Raw genomic sequence first — 27,812 nt, 5'->3', positions numbered from 1 at the left:
CTCCTGAAGTACAGACACCCTAATTTGAGCACCATCGTCGCCAAGCCTGCCCAAACTTTGAATCTATAATAGACTTTCATAGGGCCCCCCTTTTGTGTTGGTACCGCCTCAACCATTTACCCAATAAAGCTTGGTTGAACTTCCTCAAGTTACTAATCTCCAATCCACCCCAAAAAATTGGAATACAAACATATTGACCAATTTACCAGATGAAATTTGAACACTTCCCCCAACCCACTCCACAAAAAGTCACGTTGTAACTTCTCAATACGGTTGGCAACGTTTGTGGGGGGCGGGAACAAATACAAGAAATAGGTGGGTAGGTTAGAAAGAGTACTTTTAATCAAAGCGAGCCTACCACCTTTAGACAAATACAACCTCTTCTAATAAGCCAATCTACGCTCCATTTCAACCACAACATTCTAAATCCTCTCTGATTTAAAGGATGCACCCAATGGTAAGCCAAGATACTTCAGGGGTAAAGAAGATACCTTACATCCCAAGAGAGAGGCTAGATTCACCGCTTCAAGGACAGCCCCCACCAGCACCAATTCAGACTTTGAGAGATTAACTCTCAACCCCGAGACAGTTTTAAAACAAAGAAGTAGAGCCATCTAAGATTGGATATGCCTGAGATTTGTTCCACAAAAGATGAGACTATCATTTGCAAAAAGCAAGTGAGAAATATCAATAGAACCATAATCACCATTCCCCACCAGGAAACCATAGAGAAAACCACCTTCCACAAGGCCCACAATCATCTTGTTGAGAGCTTCCATGACGAATATAAATAGTAGTGGAGAGAGTGGGTCCCCCTGTCTCAAACCATGGGAGGAATCAAAGAAACCCACTAGTGAACCATTCACCAAGATAGAGAAGCGAACTTTAGAGATTCAAAACTCAACCCAATTACACCATCTCTCCCCAAAGACTTAAAATTAATTCTTACATTAGCAATTTTGCTTATGTGGCATATTGTGATAGGTCAAGAGTACCATGTCATCGTACTCCAGGAGTACCTAATCATCTTCCAAATGAGAGATAGGATCTCTCTCTATGTTGCAAGTCACAGGAGCTGCTAAAGAAACCTAAGAAGTTCCATATAGCAAAACGGGAAAGCGCACCATAGAAATACAATTGAAATAATCTAATTTCGCTATTCCTGTCTAATACCACATCTTCTCAACAAGTATAAAAAGAACTCCCACTTGAGATGATCATAAGCCTTCACAATGTCTACTTGTTGAGCATTGGTTCTTTGGATCAAAAGCTACAATATATGCCCTCGTTAGTAATAAGCATGAGTCTAAAATTTTCCTTCCTTCGGCAAATGCATTCTAGGGCTGTGAGATGATTTTCTCAAATGCCATATGCGACCTGCTGACAAGTACTTTAGAGATGATCTTGTAAACCCTACTCACTAAAGTAATAGCTATGTATTCTTTAACCTCCACAACCCTTCATTTCAACGAGAGCAATAAAGATAGCGTTAAGACTTTTAAAACTTACAATTGGCATGAAGATTGGCACCTGCATAATATCTCCTTTAATCACATGTGAACATACTTGAAAGAAATCCAAAGAGAACCATCCGGGTCCTGTGCCTTTTCACCATTTAAAGCTTACACAACTTTAAGAACCTCCTTAAGCCACCAGGCCTCCTCCCCAGTGGAATCAAAAGCTAGGCCATTAAGCTGAGCCTCCAAAGCAAGCTGTTCAAAAAACAGTCCCTCATAGAACTATACAATTTTACTTTGAATCTTAGATTTATTGATAGAGATTGAGACTAGATATTGATTCATCAACCCATAGCATCTCAATAGATTATTGGGATTCAAACCAGTCACTTGATGGAAAACTTTGTGCACTTCTCACCTGCTGTTAACCAAAGAGCCCTTGATTTCTACCTCCAACACCTCTGAAATGTAGCCCGCTCCATATCATTTTTTACTTGGTCATTCCTCATATTTGTTTTCAACACAAATCCCTCACATCGTACACACTATTGATTGCTTGCAGTCTTGCAGATCTTCTATAAGAGACTTATCCACAAAGCTAGGGGTCCTTTCTAACCCTTTCAACAAAGCCTTCAGCCTTTGGCCACGTATTTTCGAACTTGAAGTATCTTTTATCATCATGAATACCTCCACCATCAAGCATTATGTGGAATTGGCCTGAGCAAAGTTGGGGCAGCCTCTTTACTCAAATCTAGCAACTGAGATTCTCACTCCAGCTATACAAGCAATCTATTGATCTAGAGTAAGAGGGAGTCTCGATTGGTTGACAGCATAAATGTTCCACTTATCAAGGAGATATTCCATAGACCTTGACCAAAAATAAAGATAGGAAATGTCTACATCGTAGGAGTTGGGACAAGGATGAGCTTCACTTGAGCTTTCACTTGGGAAGCAAGCCAAGTTGCAAATACATGGACACATCTTCCACGACTACTCAGTCTAGCTAATTGCCACAAAAACCTTCTTTTGCAATCAAAATTGGGCCCATATACAGTTGCAAAATTCCAAGGAACACAAACTATTTTTGCTATTCTTGAAGGAACAAGCCCACATATATTCCCTCAATCACTCCACAAGTTTCTCCACCGCCATTTTATCCCACATGATCAAAGCTCCCTTGAAGCCCTTATAGAGGCTAAATAACACCAATCTACTTGTTGCCATCCACACTGGCTTTGAACACATCATTAAGAAAGAAAATCCTGGGGGTGCTACCAGCCCTATACGGGCTTAGCCACCCATCCCGCACCCCATCCTTGCCTGGGCGGGGTGACTAAGGAGACGTTTGGATTCGAAGATGAGTTGAGATGGATTGTGAATAGAAGTGAGATGAGTTGTGAATAGTAGTGAGATTTGTGAGTTAAAGTTTCTGAATAGTAATAAATAGTAATGAGATGAGTTGAGATGAGCTTTGAATCCAAACGTCTCCTAAATCAACCCCAACACCCTGTCCACACCTAGGCAGGGTGATTGTCCGCATCTGCTTGCCAACCGTGCGGATTGACGCCACCACTGTCTAGCCGCCCCATCAAACAACACATTTTTTACAAAAAAAATCCAACAAAATAGCATATACATCAGGAAAATTGCACAAATCGAATAGATCTTCAGATCTGTGCACTACCCCACGGGTATGGCTGCGGCCGTGGGCCATAAGACTCCCCATGGGTCTTTAACTTACAGATCCACAGTAGCGACCGCGGTCTTTGGTCTTAGAAACCCACAACCAAGCCATGGTCTTTCCTTTGTAGATTGCAGCTTGGTTGTGACCCACGACAACGGATAGAGAAGTTGGGTGAAGAGCAGGAGGAGAATAAGAAGAGAATAGGGAGGATAAGAGAAAGGAGAGAGAAGAGAGGAGAGAAAGGAGAAATCCAGAAAGAAGAACAGAGGAAATGAGAGAGAAGAACAAATAAAAGAAGAAATAGGGTTTGAGACGCCAGGGGGAGAATTTACCCTAAAAAGAAACGACATCGTTTCATTATAAAATTTATTTATTTTTAATATAATATATATATGGGCCGAGCGGGCGGGTGAAACTCGGGCAAGGCCAAAGCCTAGCCTGGCACCCACCCTCCCCCCCCGCGCCTTTGTGCATGGGATATCTCAAAGTCCTTTGCAATTTTTTTTTATAAGTAAAAATATTATATATATCAAAAGGAGTAACCAAGTACACTGAATGGATACAAGAAAACACATTGCCCATAGTAGAAACCCTTAATGACCTAAAAAGCCCGTGAAAAACAACCCAAAATACACCAAGCCCGACCCCAACCCCTTGTTTCCCGTAGAACTAAAATTCTACCCGAAAACCCAACTTCAACCCCTTGTTTCCCCCGTCTTCACAATGCCCTCCCTTTAGACTTCCCTCTAGTTGAGCTATCACCCTTAGCATCGTAGTTGATTGCCCAAGAAAGACGATGTAACTGCTTGCTTTTCTTGAAACTTGATTTGGTTTCAAGCGCGTGACTTGCCTCAATCGCAATGATTAATTCTTTAAATTGGTCTTCACATCGTCCATGTGAAATTCCTACGAACTGCTAAATCTTGTTAACTTTAGGCAGAATACAATTCGTTATTGGAGGAAGAGAGACCAGGGGAGCAACATTATCCCCAGACGCAGTATCCAATAGCACTCCCGACTCTAGACATTCCTCTACACAAGGCACCAATGCCAAACCTATTAGTTCTCCAGCAACTCCATTGGTTCTCTCCAATGGTATCAGGGTCCCCATTGGAGATTCTGAGGTGACAACAAGTTCCTTTACCTCTGGGGTGATAGTGGATCCTACATCTCCTTCAGACATTGGCAGTACACTATTTTCCTTCAACTCTAACGAGGGAGCCATAGTTTCTTCAGGGACCAAGGGTGTAATACTGACTATTGGTCTATCTTGTGTTACATGAGACGATTCCATTAGCGATTCCATTAATGATGTCTCTACGCTGATGCCTGATGTAGACCCCGTTTCAAATAACCCAGATTTCCTTTTGACCCACCATACTCTCTTGGATCTGGTTATAAACTTATAGGGACAAGGCCGAATCCGATTTTCCATTTTCCTTTATCTGAGTTTAAAGGATTCGGGCCTATCTTGTTTCTTACAATCCTGTTGCCTCCACTGAAAGCAGGTTTATTTTCGTAGACAAGAAAGCTATCGCTGCCTTCAACTCGACAAGTTGGATTTTCATCTCCTTTAAAGAAATGTGCATCTCGACAAGCTTGTTCTGCAGCGTGATTGGCAGACCCCCCCTCACTCTGAACCCCCAAAGCATGCGTCTTTAGAGCTGCCGCATAAGATTTATGATTCACCTCCAAGTTCTCCTTCTCTTCCACGCCACCTACATGTCTGCTACAGCCCCTCTGCCACTGAGTTGGACATGACTCCCTAACAGAGCCATGTTCGGCAGCACCTCTTTGTCCTTCCAAGCCATCACTCCCAAAGGAAAAATCACACAGCACCTCCCCCATCCTTCTCCAGCCATTGCCCCCCTCCTCAGGAAGAAAATAAAACTCCTCCTACCACCACCACCATACTCCTCCACCGCCATATAACGTCCTCAAGCATTCGAGTAGTGATGCGCCATGAAACTGCGACTACCTTCCCGGATAGTGGAGAAAACATCCTGTTTCTCATCCTTTGTGCACGCATCCATGGCCTTAGCCAGCCACTGTACTGTTGTTGAACCCAGAACCAACTTAGAAATCACCCTTCAACTCCTTTTAGTAATGACCAACATGCTTCCCTCCTTCACCAGTGTAAAGGATTTAGATTCTATGACCAACTTCATAGGATAACCCATACTAGGCATGACAGTCAGGAAAAAATCAGAAAAACATATCAGAACCTAGTCGTCATCTCAAGGATATAATAGACACCAGATTGGAGGGGGACCGACGTCGAATGGCCCTCACAAGAGTCACCGGAGCCCGTCAACCTTGTCTGGGCCGGTGGTGAGAAGTCACTCGCTAGTTGTTGACGTTGTCTCCGAGAATCAGAGAGAAAACATGCGAAAAAACCAGGTCGCCGGCGCTAGGACCTATGCCAGACGGCCCTCAGCGAGTTCGCCGGGGCCCGTCGACCTTGTCTGGGCTGGTGGTGAGGTGTCACTCGCAGGTGGTCGATGTCTTCTCATAGAATGAACTTGCAAAAAAAATCAGGTCGTTGGTGCCAGGACCTAGGCCGGACGGTCCTCAGTGGGGTCGTCGAGGCCCGTCGACCTTGTTTGTGTCGGTGGTGATGGGTCACTCGCCGGTCTCGGGTGGTTGCATGGTGGCGGCTTGTCTTCTCTCTCGTATTTTATTTTTATTTTTTTAAAAACAAGGGGTGCAACATGAGGACTTCCCAGGAGGTCACCCATCCTAGTACTACTCTCGCCAAAACACGCTTAATTGCGGAGTTCTAATGGGATCCGGTGCGATTGTGCTGGTATGATCACACCCCCTTTGTAATTTAAGAATAAGATATTTTGGATGTGCTGAGCTTGAGGGTGCTGAAGTTTAATGAAACATCTGCATGCCACTACTATCTTTATTTCTTGCCCACATGTCTCCCTAGGTTGGACATCTAGCTCAACAGTGCTTTCTGCATGGGTGAAGTCTTTTGCTCAATCTGACAATTATGTTTTTGCTTCATAACTAGTTACCAAATGAATCTTATTTTTTCTTTCTACTGCATTGATTTTTATTTTATGTTTGGATCCTGGACAATTGAAGTGTGCTTGAATGTCATGTAACGATGTGAATAATCTTTGCAGATGTTTCCTCTCTGATGAAACACGGCATGTAGCCAGCATAATTGAAAACATTTTGCAGTGTGCACTGGATTTCCGGTCTTGTCTTACAGGAGGCATATGTGGTGTTGGGATGGATCAAGAAGATTTGTTGGGTACATTTTCTAGAATCAATATATCCCAGGTGATTCTCACATCTTTGTTGAAAATATTGTGCACACAACATGAACTGCAATCTGTTTTAATCACCATGTAACCTCTCTCTCTCTCTCTTGCTAAAATAAGCATTTGCCATCATTAGTTATGCTGGTTATGTTCTGATATGGCTGCTTAAATCAAAATGTCGAATATTTCACATCTCACATGACTATTTATGTTCATCATTAAACATTGTTGGATTCTTTTGAAAGTGTAGATATGAAAAATCATGTATTTTTCTTTGATATTCCAAAGCATGCCTAAGTGTTTAATCCACCCATTTTCTGTTATAAATTTTGCAGTACCACTAGTGCATTAGCGATATTCGTATAGTGCTAACACTACTAAACTTACTTAAATGACGAGGATGCTAAGGAATTAACGCTTAGCATTTTGGAAATCCTTTAGTTGTTCCGGTATTAAATATCCAGCTCTGAGTGCTTTGAAAATGCTAAGGGTTCATAAATGAAGGGGAATAATTTCCTTCATTCATGCGGACAATCGAGTTCCATCCAATTTGGTGGCGCACTCGCACTCGCCATATTACCCAGAACTCGTGATTGACAGGGAAACCCTGCTAGTTCTTAAGCATGTCTTATCCCATTTCGGCTAATAAGTGCTTGTTGGATGGATTCTTTTTTGGACAAGATAAATTATAACATTAAACTAAAAGATGGTACAGATGATGGCTGAGGGAAATCCCAACAAACACCCCAAACAAGTTAATACAGAGCAAGAAATATGAAACAAACAAATAGGAAATGACCAAGAAAAGTCGGCCTCATGTTTCTTGGCATGGAGCCAAGAAGATGCCACCGCTTGGGTTTTTTCTTTTTTCACAATCCAGTGTGGGATTATTGTGAAGTGCACTCTGGAAGATCCCAATTGAAGTATATGTTGTAGACCACCAGACTCAAGTTGCCGGAAAAAGGAGCATGACATTCATGGAAAAGCAGGACACAAAAGGCCGCTAAGTGTGGAGGAACTTGACAGTGCGTGTGGGTGGCACATGCGCAGGTCAAAAAAGGCATCTGACTGGGAGGCCCGATGGGCCAGCCAGGTTGTTGGTTATCTCCCTGGTGGGCACAAGGGTGGTTTTCGATGGTGGCCTGGTGCAGATTTATTCTCCAAGTTCCCTGAGAAAACACTCAAAAATCGACAAAAACAAAGAAAAAATAGTTAAAAAGAGAAGCAAAGGAGAAAGTGGTGGTGCGTGGGGCTCAAGTGCCCCCATGAGAGAGGGGAGGGTTCTGTGGGGCTTCTCCCTCTCTTCCAAGCTTGACTTTTTGGGCAAGAGCGAGGGTTTCAATGAGAGAGCTACGGATAAGGCTGCTGAATTAGAGAGAGAGCTCTTGCTCCATGGAGTAGCTAAACACATGTTTGATGCATTTCTTTGTGCATGCATGCTAACGGCATAAACAGTGATACACATCTCAATCCTTACCACAATGAACCAATGCATCTTCGTGACATTGAATTCATTATTTGTCATGAATTTGGAAAATATGCATAATATTGAAACGACTTTGGTTTTCTGTCAAGTGTTTTTTGAGCTTTTGTTAAGAAACAGTCATTTGACCTTCTGTTTGCAGGTGCTTGCCATAAAGCAAACATTCAACAAAAATCTCAATGAGTTGCATCTTTGTTATCTGAAGTCACCTAAACATGGGGAGTTTGGGCTCTCCTGTTTTTGGGCATATCTTAATTATAACGAGTATTACTCGGATGATTGCAATCACATGCCAGTTGTGATGAGCAGTAGATAGGGGATCTATATGTGCAAAGTGCTGGTCCTTTTGTGTTCGTTATTATCAGAGGGTGTGCATTCTTGAAGGAGTAATCTCTAGACAGATTAGGGTAGATGCGTCCAACTGGTGTGGGGGAACTGTTGTAGCAATCCTTCAAGCCTCCGTAATGCCATTCAACATCTACCGTATTTGTGATATTATGTTGGTCCTGGTCTAAATGAGCGCAGAGATTCTTACTTGTTCTAGTGATTATGCTAAAGATTTCACTGATTTTTTGGTGAGGGAGAGCCACTCGCTAGACTTCCAAACCACCATTGTATGTAAACGTACTACACTACCTAAATTACGTTGGAAATTGTATCATGATTTGGGTTTTATAAGTTGATCGTGAGCTTTAGATAAATTTATCCAATTTCTTTTTTAGATGTACTGTTTTCAATAACAATTTACACTTAGAAATACTAGTTCATGTCCACTATACTAACAAATAAACATTCACCTAATTATAATGATTAAAAACACTTTAGTCTACATGATGGAGGGTCTTAAAATATTAGATAATTATATATATATATATATGTATGTATATATATATATATAGCTTTTAAGATAATTGATAATTGCTAGTTTGGCGTGTTCTCCAACAATCTCTTTTTGTATTCCAGAGAATCGATTTTGAAGTCACTAATCAATTAATTCAAGTTATCGGATTTGTCACCTACAAAAACCTAGCAGCACGCATTCTCACGTCTTTTTTTTTTTTTCAATCAAAACCATTCACTTTTTCGTTCATTCATTGAACTCAGAGTCGTTACAAAACTTTTCAGCCATTACATAACTGTGTACTTGAACAGGACTTCTTCTATCCAAACTCGATCCTCATTTAAAGACAAAGCCAACTTTGCTAACATGTGTGCTATAGAATTAGCTTCTCTATAGGTAAAACAAATGCTGATCCATGGAGGCCTCTCAGACATCAAACTCTGAATGTCTGCAATGATACTGCCATAGCTGGTATCTATGTTCTCCTTACAATTGACATGTTTGACCACCAATTGACAATCCCCTTCTAAGATAACTTGTGACACTCTCAAATCAACACAAAAATTCACAAGCCTTCCTCAAAGCCACAGCCTCTGCAATTACTGGTTGTATCAAACCCTTCAAAGTTGAGCATAACATAGCTAGACAATCCCCCTCACTATTCTTGACTATGATCCCCAAGCTAATCTTCTTTCTCTGTAAATCCAGTGCCACATCCCAATTGGCCTTACACATGAAACCATTTGGTGTTTTCCACTGACTGACAACTTGAGCAGATGCATGTTGGTACCTTTTAGCATTGAGTTGTTCCTATGCAGCACTAAAATCCTGTTGACATTTTCTGGCCTTGTGCATAATTATTCTTGGATGCTCAAATTTGTCTTCAAAGAGTGAATTTCTTCTCAACCAGAGTAGTCTCATACCATATGCCACGACACTTAGATCTTCTGGACATAACAGTTCATTTAGCTTTTGCCACAAGTCCATAAATCTAACTTCATGACACCCCCATTTCTGTATTGGACTACCAATTCCAGACCACACATCTAATGTTGCAGGGCAACTCCATACAATGTGTACCAGGGCCGGCTCAATGGCAAGGCCATTTAGGTCATTGCCTAAGGCCCTTACTCTATTAAGGCCTCTAAAAATAAAAATGAGGTATTTTTTTAAATGTTGAAAAAAATAAAAATAAAAACCATTGTATTAAATAAAATTTTAAATAATTTTTATATTTTTTAATGTGCAAGGCCTCATAATACTAAATCTAATATTTAATACAATGAATTATTTATATTTTAAATAATTTTTTTAAGATCTTGCTAAATTGAGGTTAAATTTGCATTGAGGCCTCATTTTACGATGTTGTATTAAATATAAATTCAAAAAATCTTATTTTATTAAAAATTTTAAAAATTATTCCATATAATAATTTATATTTTTACGAATGGATCACTTAAATTTAGCCTTAGGCCTCAATTTGTATTGAGCCGCCCCTGATGTGTACAGACGTCTCATCTTCCCTTCCACATATTGGACATAGTCTATCCACATTGATCTGCTTCTTAACCAGATTCACCCTAATAGGTGTTATGTCTTGGCCTAACTTCCATAGAAATATTTTAACTTTCCCTTCCACATTCAGTTTCCAAATTTGTTTCCAACCTGCTGTGAGGTCAGTGGAATCTGAAGGCTCTCCTTGTATCTATGTTCAATTTTAGTACGATTAATAGTTGATAAAATTTTAGGGTCTGCAAGTTTTGTGCAGTTTTTTTTTTTTAAGTAGGATTCACTATTAGAAACAGTTTTCTCATATGGTCCTAAACGTGTATTAATTTCTTCTTTTAGAAAGAGTATGCAAAACTTATATACTTTACTTTATAAATACACTAAAGGTTTTTTCACTGAACTCGTTTTTCTATGTCAACTCACCACTTGTGTATTTTTCAAATATTTCAACATGTTTAATTGCATGGTGCTGCCTCACATACTCTTTAGCGTGTGCCGTGCATGCAATCATGTGTTAAGACCTTTCACGCTATTTGTCAATAATGATAATTTGACCCATTTCTTTCACAACCCAATATTTTATGTATACACATTGTAAAAAATGAATTGGACCATTTCTGCATGGATTGGGATGGGCGTATCCATAGAGAAGGAGGACAATATCGTTGTACCATCGGAAATACCTTCGAGCTAAAAACTCAACTAGATCGACTCCACTTGGCATGACAATGGAGCCTATGCATGCAGTAGCCCTGGTACTATCGAAATACCTTTGATCCAAAAAAGTCGAACTCAATTTTGCAACTGATCACATTGCTCGTTCTTATGTGTAAAAAATAGAATGATTCCTTTTGATTGGGATACAGCATATGCATGATGGTACGATTGGAACACCTTTGAGCGAAAAACTTGATGCATAATTTGACGACAAGCAGACAAACTTTACTCACACATGCAAAAATAGGACCAACTTCATTCGGTATGGGGATGCAGCATATATACGTATGGAGCCTTGGTGGTACGTTCTATCAAGATTCAAAACCTCTTTGAGTGCACTTAAATTGTTGGCTAACTTTGTCCATTCATGTGTGAAAATAAGATTGGCTGCTTTTGCATGAGGATGGGGCACACGCACGAAGGGGCAATCATGGTTCATATTTTTAGTGAAATATACAATAATATAATAAAAATTACAATGAAATTAACATTCAAACGAAACCAGTTTGGACTGAGGTATGGAAATATTGTTCTCTTTAAGGAGATTCAAGCCCTCTGCGGTATACGAAGTCTCAAATTAACCGGTACATCAGAACTCTTCTTGACTTGACTCCTCTAGGATACAACAGTCCAACTGATCGTCGTATAGCCAAAACTAACTCTGCACAAGTGGTTGAGCTCAAAGCTCTACCAAAAGAACACATTTCTTTTATCTGGAAATACTCTAAAAAATATATACTCTCTAGGTTTATTTTTCTTATCTCACTTTTTTTCAAGTATATGCCACACCCGTACCAAGAGATCAAACAAATATATATAAATGGGACAAAGAATGACTATGGACGTAATGGACATAACGGGGAAAAGAATTAATGGCGCCAACGTCCAGATGTAATAAGGGCTTAACAATCAAAAACAATAAAGTAAAACTGAAGGCCATAATAAAGACAAGCCCGTTAACCAACGGCTACAAAAGCCAAAGGAAAGAAAAGAAATTATTAAAAATACTAACACATATGGGCAAAAATAAGATCGACTCTTGTTTGGAATGGGGGTCGGGCATATGCCCATGAAGGGGCATTGATGGGTATCATGGGAAACCCTATGAGTGAGAAAATCTGAGCTCAATTTAGAGGCAAACTTTGGTTGCTCATATATGCAAATTTAAGATCAAACTTCATTTGATCAGATGAAGATGGCACATGGGAAAGAAAGGGTTGTGGTAGTACCACTGAGGCGGAACTAGAATTTGGTTGGCCGGAGGAGGGGGGGGGGCGATTAGCAAAGTGTATCGTATATAGAGTGAACAGTAACTAATATTTAATGTAGCAAAGTGTGTCACTAACATTTAACATTATCCATATAAGCTAGTTATCTAGGAATAACTAAATTATTCAAGCCACCAATTTGAACCTTTTACTTGAGCTTCATCGGACTCAAGTGAACGATAAAAATGAAGATAGAAATAGGTATATGAGACTTGTTGAAACAAACGATAAAAATTAAGAAATAGGTATGTGGTTTTATCTTTGCCTTCACTCCTTATTGTTAATTCGATGGTAGTACACATGTACTTACTAACAAAACTAATCCAAATTAATAAATTAGCTAGTGGAAGACTTGAAATAAAAAGTGTAAGTAAATAGGAAAAATGAGATTGTAAGATTTACCAAATAGCTTGTAAAAAGAGACCAAGATTTTTCTTGCCTCTTATGAGATGTGAAAAAAATGAGAATGTGATATTTTATTAATGACAAAAAATAAGTGTGAATATGAAAAATTGTTGAAAAATTAAAAGAAACCTAGACAACTAAGTACTAAGTAAGATTTTTGAAAATGTTTTGTCGTGCAAATTATCTTTATATTACGACATCTTTAAAAAATCATATACTTACATCAATGTAGGTCCGCCCCTGGCAGTGAGTTCACTGAAACTGAGTTGTGTCGATTGTTGTGAGACAGAGAATCAAAATCATAAAAGTTATCAAACCTGCAATATTAATAAGTTAAAAATAAAACAAATTAGAATTATAAAATTGTAAACAATAAACAAAAATTTAAAATATTAAATATTAAAAGTACTAACTAAGATGAAATTAGGTCATTGGGATGAAGATGAGCATAGATCATTGGGTCCTTAGAATTAGGATTCGGCATATGTATATTGAGAATATAAAAGTTAAAAAACATACAAACAAAATAATTAGATACTAAAATATTATATAAAATTATAAATGCAAAACACAATTAAGGGACAAATTGTGCAAACCATGGCAATGGTGGGTCCAATACACACAAAGTCATACTGCATCAGAGGTAGTCGTAGACACCGTCTCATGTATCACTGTAACAATTAAATTTGAAATTAATACCGATTAAACGAAAATAAATTAATTAAAATAAGAAAATAAAATTCAAGTCCCACGATTACCAGATCTAGGCTGATCACCACCATCCTCCTTGACGTCGGCCTCCTCATAGTCAAGAACATTTGGAATATGAATTGGAATCTCCGTGATCTAATTCTGCGTGCAAATCAAAGCCTCCACAGTAGTAGGAGCTAATGAAATCCGGAATGAATCCAATACTCGCCCTTCGGTGCTAAAGGCCGATTCTGAGGCTACAATGCTAATAGAGATGGCCAAAAAACTGGACTATCTCTCCAAAGATGGGATACTTCACGACATTTACATTCCACCAACTTAATATATCAACCTCTCGTGAAAATGGTTGAAGCTCCGCTGCCAAGTATTTGTCTATCTCTGATTGAGCCTCTATAGAACTTCGGACGAAAGGGGTCTGCTCCAACCTCTCACCCCAGTCCAATCTATATTTTTTCCAACCTCGACTTCTGGAACTAGTGGGGGGTAGGTGTAAGTACCGCAATATTACCACCCCGCAAGATGGTAAACTCATCAAATAATTTACCAAGGGTTTCCCTAACGCTTACTACAATATGTTCCACCCATGCTTGCCCATACACAATTTCCAATCCAAATACCATGTCATCCTCCTTAAACTAAGGATCAAAGACAACAGCTACATATAACTGAATATTAGCCCTAATGAAATCTCCCCAATACTTGTTGTACTTTGACCTCATAATCAGTGCCATCTCCCACAGCCTAATGTGACCACCAGCAATTATGTCATCTAATTCTTTTTTTATCCTACATATTTGCTGACAAAATTGATGTGATGTAGGGTACAAAGTGTCAGATAGTGTCGTGGTGACCTCGTAGAAAAGCCTAAAAAAATTTACGAAAATAGATACAACTTCCCAATCATCAAAATATTTTACATATTGGATGTCTTCATCACCCAATAATGCAAATGCCAACTTATATTCTTGGGCCGCCTCCAACATAAAAAATGTTGAGTTCCAACGTGTAGACATATCAATACAAAGGCCCTTCTTGGATGTTAGGCCCGCAGACCTCGCAACAATTTTGAATTTCTCTAATCTCAAAGGAGAAGATCTCACCCATCTCACAGCAGTCCTAAACTGAGCAATCGAGTCATGAAGATCCTTCAAACATCAGTGAGAATAAGATTCAAAATATGTGCCGCATATCTCACATGCAGACACTCACCACCCATGATTATCTTATTTGCCTCTCTAAGATAGGTCTTAAGATATCCCAATGCGACATCATCAGACGTGGTATTATCAACTATGACTGTAACAACTCGTGTCAACCCTCACTCCTTTATTGAGGCCTTCAAGGCCCTCCCAATTGTCTCACCCTTATGATCAGTGATTCGACAAAATTTTTTAATTTTCTTGTGCAATGTCCAGTTACCATCAACAAAATACATAGTTAAGACATATAATTAAAATTTTAGACTGATGTCCAAGTATCAGTGGCGAGGCAAACAAATTGACCCACCAATTGACCCCCTAACTTCTCTTTTTCAGAAAAATAATATTTTTTTACATCCTTTGCCACCGTGTGGCGAGAAAGAAGAGTAAACCTTGGTTCCAAATAGTGAGAATATGCTTAGAACCCTTTCACATCAATAACTTGAAAATGTAGCTCATCCATGATGACCATGGGAGTTAGGTGTCTCCTACACTCATCATGATCATACCTAGTACACCCCCTCAACGTTGCACCCCCACTACTCTTATCGGCCATTTTTTTAAGTCCAATTTCTAGTCTAGATTGGCTCTTCTCTTGTAATGATCTTAATATTGTACTTTTTTTACATTGCTCTTCTAAGTGCACCTTTAATTATGAGATACCATGTTTCCTATAGTGGCATCCATAGATTTTTCCACTGTTGTTACACTTGGCTTGGAGGTTATTGGGGTCACCACCATAGTTTTGAATTTCGTTCCGTACTGGCCGGTACGATCGAAATTTTTCATACCGGCCGTCCAGCCGATATAGGTACTATATCTATTTCATACCGGCCAGTACCGGACGTACCGGCCGATATTTCGGCCAGTGTTTTTTTTTTTTTTTTAGTTTTTTTAAACTACAAGCTTATTTTTTAACCCTCAATTCAGACTAAACTATTTATAATTTATATATATGTATTTAAATATAATTTATTTATGTATAGACTATTATTTTAGAATATAATTTTTATATATAATTTATTTATATATCGACTATTCCGAAATGTTATCTCAAAACGCTATCCCGAAATGGTACCGGTACCGAAATATTTTGTTCCAGTGCCTTGATCGGTACAGCGTCTGGTACGGTATTCAAAACATTGGTCACCACCCTCTAGTTTGGTGAAATGAGACCAAGCTATGGAAGCAGGTTTCTTGTTGGGCTTAGGGATGGGGCAAGGTTCCGTAGAGGTAGGTGTTGAGCCAGGAGTAGGAGTAGGAGTAGAGGTAGGGGTACCCTGGGCCTGGAAAGGGAAGCTCGCACTAGAATCTACCGGAATATCCATGAACTCAAGCAAACAACAAATTTGAAATTATAACAAACATAGCAACATGCCAAACTTAACATCCAAACATTAATTATGTTAATGAAAGTACTTCATCGTGCTCTTCGAATACAAATGATATAGTACTCAATTTTTATACTACATGTCATGTAATTAAAATCTAGTAATACAAGAAATATAATTAAGTGCTCGATTGAGTATTACAGTTAACAGATCAATTAGAAATTAGATGGTACAAATTGGAAGAAATTAGTAGTTCTTTGGTTTTGATAATTTGGAGACTGGGAGTACTGTAATTTGATAAAAATGAAAAAGTGATAATTTTGAGTTGCAAAATGAAATTAATCAAAAAGAAAAAAAAATATTGTTCCAGTTGAAGTTGAACTCAAAAAAAAAAAAAACCATTCAGAAAATACTATTGTTTTGGTTGAGGACTACACAATACACATAATGGTTGTTCAAATAAGTCCTATTGCCAGTTTTATGAGACTGCGAAGTTTGAAAACATAATGCATCTAAAATGCTGAGCAACATCAAAGATTGAAAATATTGCATAAACTAGACATGTTTATGGAAATCAAGTGTTACTTCTATTTGGAAGCCATAAGAACGTCAAGCCATAAGAATATCAAGCTAAATTAATTCGGATTGGAACCATAAATCAACAAAAAATCAAAACTTTAACGAAGATTCTTACCTTTGGTGATGGAGACGGAGATGGAAGGCTACGTGCACAGAGAGAGAGAGAGAGAGAGAGAGAGAGAGAGATTCAAAAACTGAGAAGGGGCTATGTCGTGGGAGGGGGCTTTTTAGAATCTTAACAGATGATGAAACGACGTCGTTTTGTCTATATCCAAATTGCGTCATTTGTTATTAAGTAAAAAAAACCTAGGCATAAAATGACATTATTTCATGCTTGGGATTTATATATATATATATAAATACTTATATATACATAATTTTATTTATATATATATAAGCGGGGGCGGGGCAGCCACCCTTATCTCGCCCCAGCCCCACCCCTGCTCTGGGTGCCAGATGTGGGTGAGGCCACCCATCCCCCACATCTAGCTGACGAGGGGATCTGCCCTGCCACATGGGGTGGGGCAGACGGGGGGCGTGGCAGCAGGGGCGAGGCCCCACTACCTACCCCTAATACTACCAAATCAAGATGGTACCCAAGGACATGGCAAAAACAGCCTTTAGGACACATGATGGGCACTATGAGTTCCTTGTGATAGCTTTCAGGCTAACCAATGCCCTGTCAACCTTTCAAGGCTTGATGAATGATGTGTTTAGGCCTTAGTTGAGAAGGTTCATCTTAGTATTTTTTTTATGATATACTAATATATAGTAAGAGCTGGGTAGCTCACATGGAGCATTTGACAATAGTGCTGGAAATATTGCAAACAAAGCAGTTGACGCGAAATTGTCAAAATGTAAGTTTGGAGTGTCGAAAGTGGATTATTTGGGACATGTTATAAGTGACAAGGGTGTAATGGCAGACCCGGGTAAGGTGGCAGTGATGTTAGATTGGCATGTCCTAGTTTCTGTGAAATCCCTACAAGGCTTTTTAGGCTTGACGGGGTACTACCGTAAGTTCATCAAGGGTTATGGGGTGATAGCTTCACCATTGACAAATTTACTAAAAAAAACATGCTTTTGTGTGGAACGAAGAGGCTATGAGGGCCTTTATGGAGTTGAAAACAGCAGTGGCAAACCCTCTCGTACCTAGACTGCCAAATTTTTCAGAACCGTTTGTTATTGAATGTGATGCGAGTGGAAGGAGTGTTGGTGCAATATTGATGCAATCGGGATAGCCTCTTGCTTATTTGAGCAAGGCCCTTAAGGGTAAGGCTCTCCTTCTCTCGACCTATGAGAATGAGTTGTTGGCCTTAGTGACAGCGGTAAGGAAGTGGAGACCTTACATTTTGGGGCAATCTTTTGTGGTGAAAATGGACCAGCAAGCCTTAAAATTCTTGTTGGAACAAAAGATGGGAACGGTTGCTCAACAAAAGTGGGTTAGCAAATTATTGGGGTATGACTTTACAATCTCATTGAAAAAGGGTAAGGAAAATGTCGTTGTCGATGCATTATCACGAAAGATGGAAGAAGAGACCATGATTGATGGCTATTTGGCCATGATTTCCTTTCCAAATCCCGAATGGTGGCTGAGTTGAAGGAATTTTATGAGGGGTCAGCTGAAGTAAAGGAAATCCTTGAGAAACTAAGAGGGGACAGACTTGCACCTAAAGGGTATCGAGAAAATCAGTGTCTACTTTTGAAGAAGGGGAGGATTGTGATTGTGCCCTGTTCCTTGTTTAAGAATAAGGTGATGCATTATATTCATAACCATCCATTTGGGGGCCATTCAGATTACCTTAAGACGTATCAAATGGCCAAGCGAGACTTTTATTGGCAAGGGATGAAAAAAGATATCAAACAACTAGTCTGGGAGTGTGACACTTGCTAAGCCCAGCTAGACTTCTACAACCATTGCCCATCCCTAACAGGCATGGACGAACATATATATAGATTTTATAGAGGGACTTCCTATGTTTCATGGCCAAAATGTTATTCTTGTGGCTATTGACAGGTTGACTAAATTTGGTCATTTCATTACTTTGTTTCATCCCTACACCGCTTCTGTCATGGCCAATTTATTTCTTACCAATGTTTTTAAATTTCATGGCTTACCTCAGACAATTGTCACTGACCGAGATCCTATCTTTGTAAGTTCCTTTTGGAAAGACTTGTTTTCATTACAGGGAACAACTCTAAATCATAGTTCTGAATACCACCCTTAGTTGGATGGTTAAACAAACGTGTGTGGAGGGCTATTTACGGTGTTAAGCAGGAATGAAGCCACAAAAGTGGACTCAGTGGATATCATTTGCCGAGTGGTAGTACAATACCACGTATCACACAACAACTAAGTTTACCCCATTCGAGGCCTTGTATGGTTACCCCCCACCCCGGCTACTATCCTATGTCCCGAAGACCTCAGCCAACAACACAGTTGATCAGTTATTGAAGACAAGAGACCAAATTCTCAAGATATTGAAAGAAAACCTAGAGGTAGCTAGAAATAGAATGAAGCATCAAGCAGATAAACACAGAACTGAGAGGAGTTTTGAAGTGGGTGAGTGGGTGTACCTCCGCTTGCAACCTTATCGGCAGCATTCCGTCGTCCATCGCAAAAACATGAAACTCTCCCCACAGTTTTATGGAATAAAAAATAGGATCAGTTGCATATTGTCTCAAACTACAAGTAACTTAAAAAACTCACCCTACCTTCCACATCTCATGCTTTAAGAGAAAGGAACTCAGACCCAACCTTTGGCCAGTTTACCTCCCGTAGATACACATGGTGAGGTCTCACCGGAACATGAAGTAATCGTGGATCGACACATGAGGAAGCACGGCAATAAGGCAGTGACCGAGGTTCTTGTTAAATGGGCTGGGACAACTGTTGAAGATAACACATGGGAAGTTTTGTGGAAACTACAACAACAATTTCAACACCTTGTGGGCAAGGTGTTGTAAAAGGGGAAGGACTTGTTAGAAGCCCTAGAGAGAAAGGGGCTAACTGAAAGACACATAATTGGGAGATGAATGAAAACTGAAGCTATAGGTGTTGAAGTGAAGGGGCGAACTCTAAACGACGTCGTTGAGGGGAAGCAAAACGCACAGCTTAAAGAAGAGGGATATGCAAATTGAGATGGTTGGTTATTTAGACTCGGATTTTGTCAAATGTGTAGACACTAGAAAATCTACTTCAGGATATATTTTTTCTACTTGCTAGGGGTGCTATATCCTGGAAAAGTTATAAGCAAACTATTGTTGCTACGTCTACTATGGAGGCAAAATTCATAGCATGCTATTAAGCTACTACACAGGTATTATGGTTGAGGAATTTCCTCAGTGGTCTTAAGATTGTTGATTTAGTAGAAAGGCCACTAAAGATCTTATGCGATAGCACTGTTACAGTTTTCTTCTCCAAGAACAATAAAAGCAGTAGCAGAAGTAAGCATATCGACATCAAGTACCTCAGTGTTAGAGAGAGCATTAAAAGGAATGAGGTGTTTATTGAGCACAGAAGTACTGAGTTGATGATTGCAGATCCCATGACCAAAGGTTTACCAGTACTGCAGTTCAATGGTCATGTGGACAATATGGGACTTATCAATTTATTTTATATTTAGTTTCTCTTTATCTGGTTTATAGACATATAGTATTCATTTTGGTTTTATTTTAGAGAATAAAGTGGTTTGCGCATATTGTTTTTATCAATGGGGATAATGTAAAATAGGACCCGAATAACTTATTGGAAGTTCATTCATAAAGTTGTTTGCTCATATGATACTTATTTAAGGGGTATTGTACATATGATACATGGAAGGGATGGGTTAACTTTATAAGGGGCTTTACTGCCATGATTCATGTATAATATTCTTTATCTGAGTGGCAGTATTCTATAATTAGTTGGAATAAACAATGTTTGGCCATATTTGTTTTTCTATCACCTTATATAGAAATTTGTGTGACATGAGGGTCAAGTGGGAGAATGTTAGAATTCTATTTAGAGTGACCCATATGCCACAGGTTGTTAACAAGTTTAATTCAATTAAACTTGAGTGTTAAGAGTTTTATTTATAATGAACAACTAGTAATGGATAATTCATATTCCTTGATTGGTTCAATTCTAACTCTGTTAGAGGTTCCCTAGCCTAGCCTATAAATAAAGGGCCTATGTACACCATCGGTACGGCAATAAAAAGGCATATGGCAGAAGGTATGTGCTATTTTATTTCCGCTGCTAGTTATTCCATATCTAGTATTTTATTCTTTCATCAACTTCTATTTGACACTTCTAAAGATTTTGGCTTATGCTTATACAATGAATCTTGAGTGATGTGGTCAATTATGGCTTAAGAGAATAGAATTAAAAAACGTAAAAGGGTTGGAAGATCATTACATATGTTGCAATTTTCTTCTCGTTATGCAGTCACTACTGCTGCTTTTTGTATCACTTTCAGCTGCTATTTGATGTCTCTACTATGGAGTATTTCAAGTTTCTGCGGTCATGAGTGAGTAACAGAAAAATGGGAATCAAGGATAATATAAGAATTAAGGTAATCAAGGGAAATCAAAATTAAAATTGGTGGTGGAATAAAAGTTGTGTTTCCACTTTATTCTTACTGTCGTTCTTGGTTTAGGGCTACTATTTTCTTTTTTCACTACTCCAATTTGCCTCTATGATTCACATTTGGTATGGGGTTGTGGGGATGAATAAAACTAAACATGAAAGCCAAGGAGTTGGAGCTGGAAAGAGTAAGGAATTAAGGATTCATAAGGAGTACACAAAAAATGAAATTTGCCTTAGTGTTGAGTATGTATAGGTTGCTAAAACAGTTCAAGGTGAATAACAAATGGTGGTTTTCAGTGTTACCATCTTTTGTTCAATGGTTTAGCATACAAAAATATAGGAATAATCAAGTGGAAGATGAAATTGAAAAGAGGATGGAAAATGGGTTGATCTACTGCTAATAAAACTAAATAAAAAATTAAAAATTTAGCAAACAAATGGCAGCTTCTCTTGTGATGGACGATTTTGAGCTAATTTCTTTTTCTTCAAAATTCCTTTCCTTGGTTATATACTCAACTACATAACCATGGTAGCAAGGAATGAGAATAATTGAAGAGAAACAAACTTAGGATATTCAGTGGTAGCAGAAGAACAAAAAAGGAAAAATGATGTAGTTTTTGTTTTGGATAGATTTGGAAGAGAACGTTTTACCTGCTAATTTGGTTGCTTCTATTGTGTGGATCACGCTAGTGCAAGGGGACAAACTACCAATCAAGTGTGAGTGGAAAGAAAATATAAGAAGCCACTCCATTGGTTTGGTAAAAAATAAACGTGGGTGTTGCAAAGTGCAACTAGTCTAGCATATGGGCGAGCAATATGATGTAGAAAGCCTGGCCGAGATGTTCTAACACAAGGTAATAAATAATAAATTTTCACCTTAAGGTAGGCGAGCTAGAAACACCAACCAATGCACAAAGGTGAAGAACGAGTTTAAGATGAGCAACAATCAAGGGCAAGACCTTTGTTGACGAATGAGCTTTCCAGAATTACATGGAAACGCTCAGAAGGTGGCAGTGTGGTACATAAAAGTCCACACTCCATCTGAAGAGTCACATCCAGAGTTAGCCTGCAGAAAAGATTATGACTCGGCAGATCATATTGTTTGAACCAAGAGATATGGTCCAACGCTATGTGGGAGATCTTCACTCGAAGAGAGACTAGGGATTGGATATAAGGCAAGTTGTAAGGATGTGTAAACCATGTTGTGCCAGTCTGTCTCTGTCATCCTGCAGTAAGACGATTGAGACTAAATGACTCCGTGGCTTTTAATCATTGCTAGGGTTAGTTCTTAGGGTAAAATGAGTGTGATTTGATGACACATTTCCAAACCTAGATGTGGTGTTATAGGCGTGTGAAGGGGGCTAGATTTGTTGCAAAACATTTTAGAAGAACAAGGGTGCAATTTGGCTTAAACAAGTTCCATTTCCAAGGTGAAATAGTTTGGTTTTTGGAGTGACTATGGGAGATGTTCTTGACTTCATATTATGCCTAAATTTTCCAGAGTTAGGTAACATGAGAGTGGTTTAATCAAATGCAAAAAATCAATTGATGAGGTAGCTGAAAGAACAAGATTTTGTTGGCTTGTTCTTGGAGTGCATTAGTTTGCACTTAGTGCATCCGATTGAGTGATTTCTTGGCATTGATATGCCTTCCCACTTCATGGCATGAGTCGCAATCTAACTACTATTCTAGAGCTGTGGAAGATTGATCCCATTCAAGTGAAGAAGACGAAAATTTCAAAAAAATGATGGAGAGAAAAGCTAGAATAAATCGGCATGCATGATGTCAAAGTTACTATTCTATGGCATGATGAAGGGTTAAGCTTGAAGTCATGATGGAGGGTTGACCATGGTTAAAAAAAATAACCCTAGGGGCGTGTGGGTGGTTTGCAAGAGAAGTAAAACTATTTGCTAGGTGATGATATTTACTATTTGTATAGTGATGAGAATCCTAGGCTTATACTCCAAGTGGTGCAATCTCGTTGGGCATAAAACTTCTATTTGTGCTAGACCTTAATGTGGGCCTTGAAATGGGCCTTCCCTCGAGCCTCATGTTCATTTTTTGTTGGGCCTTTCCTTGGACCTCAATAGCTTACTAAGTTAGGCCTTAGTCTTGGGCCTCACATTGGGTTTTGTCTTGAACCTTTCTTTGACACCTTTTTCTTATCAAGCTTGGACCCTTAATTTAACCAACTTTTGGGCCTTATTCAAATCATCTAACTTCCATGGCTTGCTATGAACCAAATACCAAGTCCATTAAGGTGGCAATTCTTCTTCATGCCACTTGTCATCCTACTATTGGCCTCTTGGCAACCTATTTTCACAAAAAGTGTCATTGGCAACCTATTTTCAGTAGTGCTTACCATCCCCAAATCAGTGGACAATCAGAGAGGACTATTCAGATGTTGAAGGACATGCTAAGAGCATATGTTTTAGATTTTAAGGGGCCATGGGAGAGCTACGTCTCACTCATTAAGTTTGCATACAATAATAGTTATGAGATGACCATCCAAATGGCCCCTTACGAGGCATTATACAGGAAAAGATATAGATCGCTGATGTATTGGGATGAAATAGGAGAAGCTAGAGTGATTGGACAGGAGATTATCCAGAAGATGATAAAACATGTCAAACTCATACGAGCAATGATGGCAACGACTCAGAGCAGGCAAAAAAGCTACATTGACGTAAAAAGGAGGGAGTTGACCTTTGAGGAAGGAGATTTAGTGTGTCTCAAGGTATCACCTATGAAAGAAGTTAAAAGATTTGGGCTAAAAGAAAAATTAAGCCCAAGGTACATTGGACCGTACCAAATAATGGAAAGAGTAGGCTTAGTAGCATATTGAGTTGCGTTACCAACAGAATACAAATGGGTTCATGACATGTTCCACGTTTCCTCATTAAAGAAAAGTTTCAAGAATCAATAACCTCGAGTATTCAGTTCGGATCTAGTCTCATTGCATCCAAATCTCACTTATGTAAAAAGACCAGTATGAACCATAGACTAGAAGGAGCAGAGATTGCAATCTAAAATCATAGCCTTAGTAAAGGTGTAGTGGGGAGATGTAGGAAACGAGGAGTTTACTTGGGAAAGTGAGCATGTCATGTAGGAATAGTACCCATACTTATTCGAGCTGTAATGAGTGCTTTGTAACACTCGATGCAATGGTAGATTAGTCAAATCGAGGGCAAGAGTAAGGCAATAAGGAAGCCTTCAGTTTACCCATTTGGACTATAACACCCTAAGAACCATAACCATGGTGCAAGAGAAAGAACCACACGAAGGGCAGCCATACCACTCAAGATAATGAGTCAGTTCTTGGAGTAGCGGCGTGTGTGACACCTCCAGATTCTGCTTGAGATTGGACGGACATCTGAAGTATCGGGACATACAACGCAAGGTTACCTTCCCCCATTCATGACATATAAGATGCAATGTTCCTAACATGCATATGGCATTATGCAATATTCGCAGCGGATAATTATTTTTTAGCAATATTATGCGCCAAATTGATAATATTCCAAATAATTAAAACATAATCCATGCATATATGACAAAATAAACATCCATGATTACACTACAGGTCTCAGAAGACTGTAATATCAAAACAAGGGAGACCGCACTCCTTAATTATATTACCAATATATACTAATGGGCTAGTTTGTCGAGTAACTCACGTAACTCGACTAACGTTGCCAAAATATTGTCCAAAAACCTAACAATGGAGGTCATAAGCTCTGTGTCATGTCTGCAGCATCTAGATAACCTCTTCCAGTCTGTCGGTGTCTGCTCCCTATTCTGGTCCTGACACATCACCTACCATTCAGGGGAAATGGTAGTTAGGTTAATAATGCATGCATGTCAATAAATGTATGAATGCATAATAAAAGTTAATAATAAGCATAACATAACTTGACATAACATGGCATAAACTGACATAACTTGAACAGAAATATGAACTAAACTGGAAACTTGACATAACATGAATTTGAAACTAAGACTTGACGTGACCTAAACGTGAACTGACTTGGACATGAACTTAAACTTGAAACATGATTGAGCGTGAAATTGAATGTGAACTGACTTGGACATGAACACGAACTTGAAACATGACTGAACGTGAAACTAAATGTGAACTGAACCGGAACTAAACTTGAACTGACTTAGACATGAACGTGAACTGAAACATGATGTGAACATGAAATGCATGAACTTGAAATTTTGTTTAATAAACTTGATTAACAAAGTGACCATGTGGGTGCTACACGGGTCTCATTGAGCTTTGTGTTCCTGTTGATTACCATATCACAACACATGGTATCTGGACCAGCTGTGAGTGTGTTAATACGTGTTTCATCGTTATTGTGGCCCAACATATTGTACGTGTCACAATTGTTGTGTCTCACGTAGTGTATGCGTTACAATTATTGTAACCCCATATGCTATGCGTCACAATTGTTGTAACCCTATGAATTTTTTGTGCCACAATTGCAGTAGACACACGTGAAAAAAAAGATGGCTCCATCAGTGTTAGTGCCTGGCGCACTCCGGTGACCAACTAGTTACCATTTGCAACCTGTTGATTGTATTTCATCAACTCAAGAAATTTCACACCTATTTAGACACTCCAGCATGAATAAAGGAGTTCCACTGAGATATTACCATATTTTAGAACTTAGGGTAGTGATAGACATGAACTAACTTAACATGACTCCCGAGATACACAAATTGTACCTAAGAAGAAACGTGACATGAATACGAAAGGATAGAAGTCCTGACGTAGCATAACATGACATGAACATAAGTCGACAGACATGACGACATAAAATATTTTGTAGCATGATATAACATGTAACAGAAAATATTTTGTAACATGACATAACAATATAACAGACAACATTTCATAATATAGCATAACATGTAACAATGAATATTACGTGACATGACATACCATTAACAAATGGCATACGTAACATAACACACTTGCATCAAATAGCACTACATGATAGAACATATTATGTAACAAATAAGTATTTAATGACAATATACATCATGTGTAACAGATAAACATGTAATGACGTAGCATGACATGTCATATATGATAACATACAACCATAATTGTAGTTCCTTACCCATCACACATACACAATAAACTGATAGTAAGTTAAGAGTTAACTTATATCGATTGTCACGTTAGGAGAATAAAATGCGAAACACGAGAAACTGTAAGTAGGGATTCTAAAAGTTACAAATTTAATCACTAATAATTAGAAATAAGGAAAAAAAAAACTAACTTAGAGTAAAATTACCATTTTACCCTTTACATGTGAAAAAATGACCATTTTGCCCCTAACTTAAGGATTTTGCATCCTAATTCCAAAAATCACTCTCATGTAAATTTTATCCTAAACTCAAATATCAACTCAAAAAAATTTAGAATAAAATACAACCATGAAAACACCATAGGGGCCAAAACATGCATGGGTTTTTTCCCTTGATTTTTGTTGCATTCCTTCCAATTTCAAAACTCATGATCAAACCAAAATTTTTCAATAAAGATCTTCCTATCCTACGTTTAAACATAATTAAAAGACCCAACAATAATTTACTAATTATCAACCCAAAACTTTTAAGTAAAAAGATCCAAATTTTTTAACTAAAAACAAACCCTTGAATCACAAGTTTTTACTTTTTTAAAAACATCTCTAAAAGTTCCAAAAAAATTAAATCTCACTTCTAACATATTCAAGAACAACCATTCTTAGGATCATCAAATAAAAGTCACTAAAAATCACAAAAAAATACTTAGAGTTTTCGGCTTCCTACTAAGTACAAAAACAAAAACTTTTCTTAACTAGTTTTGAGCAATCACTTGATCCATGGCTTAAAAATATGAGATCTTCAAACCAAAATATCACATGGTTTAAAGAATTTGTTCTAAAGAAGATCCAACCATTAAACTTAAAATAAAATGGCTAAAAACAACCAAAAACTTGGATCTAGCTAAAAAAACATCAATCCTTTGGCCTTACCGAATATCCACTTGCATAAACAGTCATATCTTTGAAACTAATACCACAAAATAACATCCTAACATGCATATAAGAGGCTTAAGATCATCCAATAAAAATATAAAAGCCATTAAAGTAAGATTAAACCACGAAATATTCAAACTTTCTCAAAACAGAAACTATTTTTCTTCTTTCAGTTTCTAAGTTTCTAAATCTAAGAAAATATTTCATCAAAAACTTTAATTGTGCAAAAAATCCTTAATAAAAATTCATATACACATTGAAAACACTCCATAAAAATTTTAGACCAAGATATGTCCATTAACTTGGTCAAAAACTCCAAATTATAACACACTCTCCAGATTAACGCCTAGAATGACTTTTCCATGGTTAAAACAACTTTTTATCATACAAATGACCATGAAATGAAACAAATAAGATATAAACAGAAACTAAACTCAAAGATGAAAAACTTTCAGGAAGGACTAATCCTGAGAAAATACTTAAAATGTGTCAAAATCATCACGCAAAATAACTGAAAAATATGACCGAGAGAACTTTTAAGGGTTTCTTTCTAAGAATGGGGTGTAAAAGTGATGAAATTAATTGAAGAGTGTCTTGCATGACTCTAGAATTCTATAGGGAGGAGGTATGGGCATGAATGACCCTTTGATTGGAGGTGCCTATGTCACAAAAAGTGAAGAATAGTGAGGAGAATGACTGTTGTTGCTGCCGTGAGATGTGGAGGGTGGTGAGGTGGACTTCCCTCTCACAT

General features: G+C 38.4%; 1 protein-coding gene and 1 non-coding gene across 3 annotated transcripts in view; one reads left to right on the top strand and one right to left on the bottom strand.

Moving 5' to 3' along the window:
- LOC109014007 overlaps positions 1-8,580 on the top strand; it is a 64,858-nt gene extending 56,278 nt beyond the window's left edge. For both annotated transcript variants that reach the window (XM_018996305.2, XM_018996304.2), the window contains exons 13-14: positions 6,276-6,435; positions 8,042-8,580. In XM_018996305.2, the coding sequence (XP_018851850.1) occupies positions 6,276-6,435; positions 8,042-8,215 (334 nt within the window). In that variant the 3' untranslated portion in view covers positions 8,216-8,580. The remainder of the gene's footprint in view (positions 1-6,275; positions 6,436-8,041) is intronic.
- Positions 5,843-5,961, bottom strand: LOC118344610. The gene has a single exon (XR_004798390.1). It is a non-coding gene; the product is annotated as a 5S ribosomal RNA (ribosomal RNA).
- Positions 8,581-27,812: the final 19,232 nt, after the last annotated feature.

The sequence above is a fragment of the Juglans regia genome, chromosome 14 (assembly GCF_001411555.2).
Source record: "Juglans regia cultivar Chandler chromosome 14, Walnut 2.0, whole genome shotgun sequence".
In the NCBI taxonomy this organism is placed as follows: domain Eukaryota; kingdom Viridiplantae; phylum Streptophyta; class Magnoliopsida; order Fagales; family Juglandaceae; genus Juglans; species Juglans regia.
The sequence above is the reverse complement of the archived record's forward strand: the minus strand, read 5'-3'. Positions and strand labels throughout refer to the sequence as shown.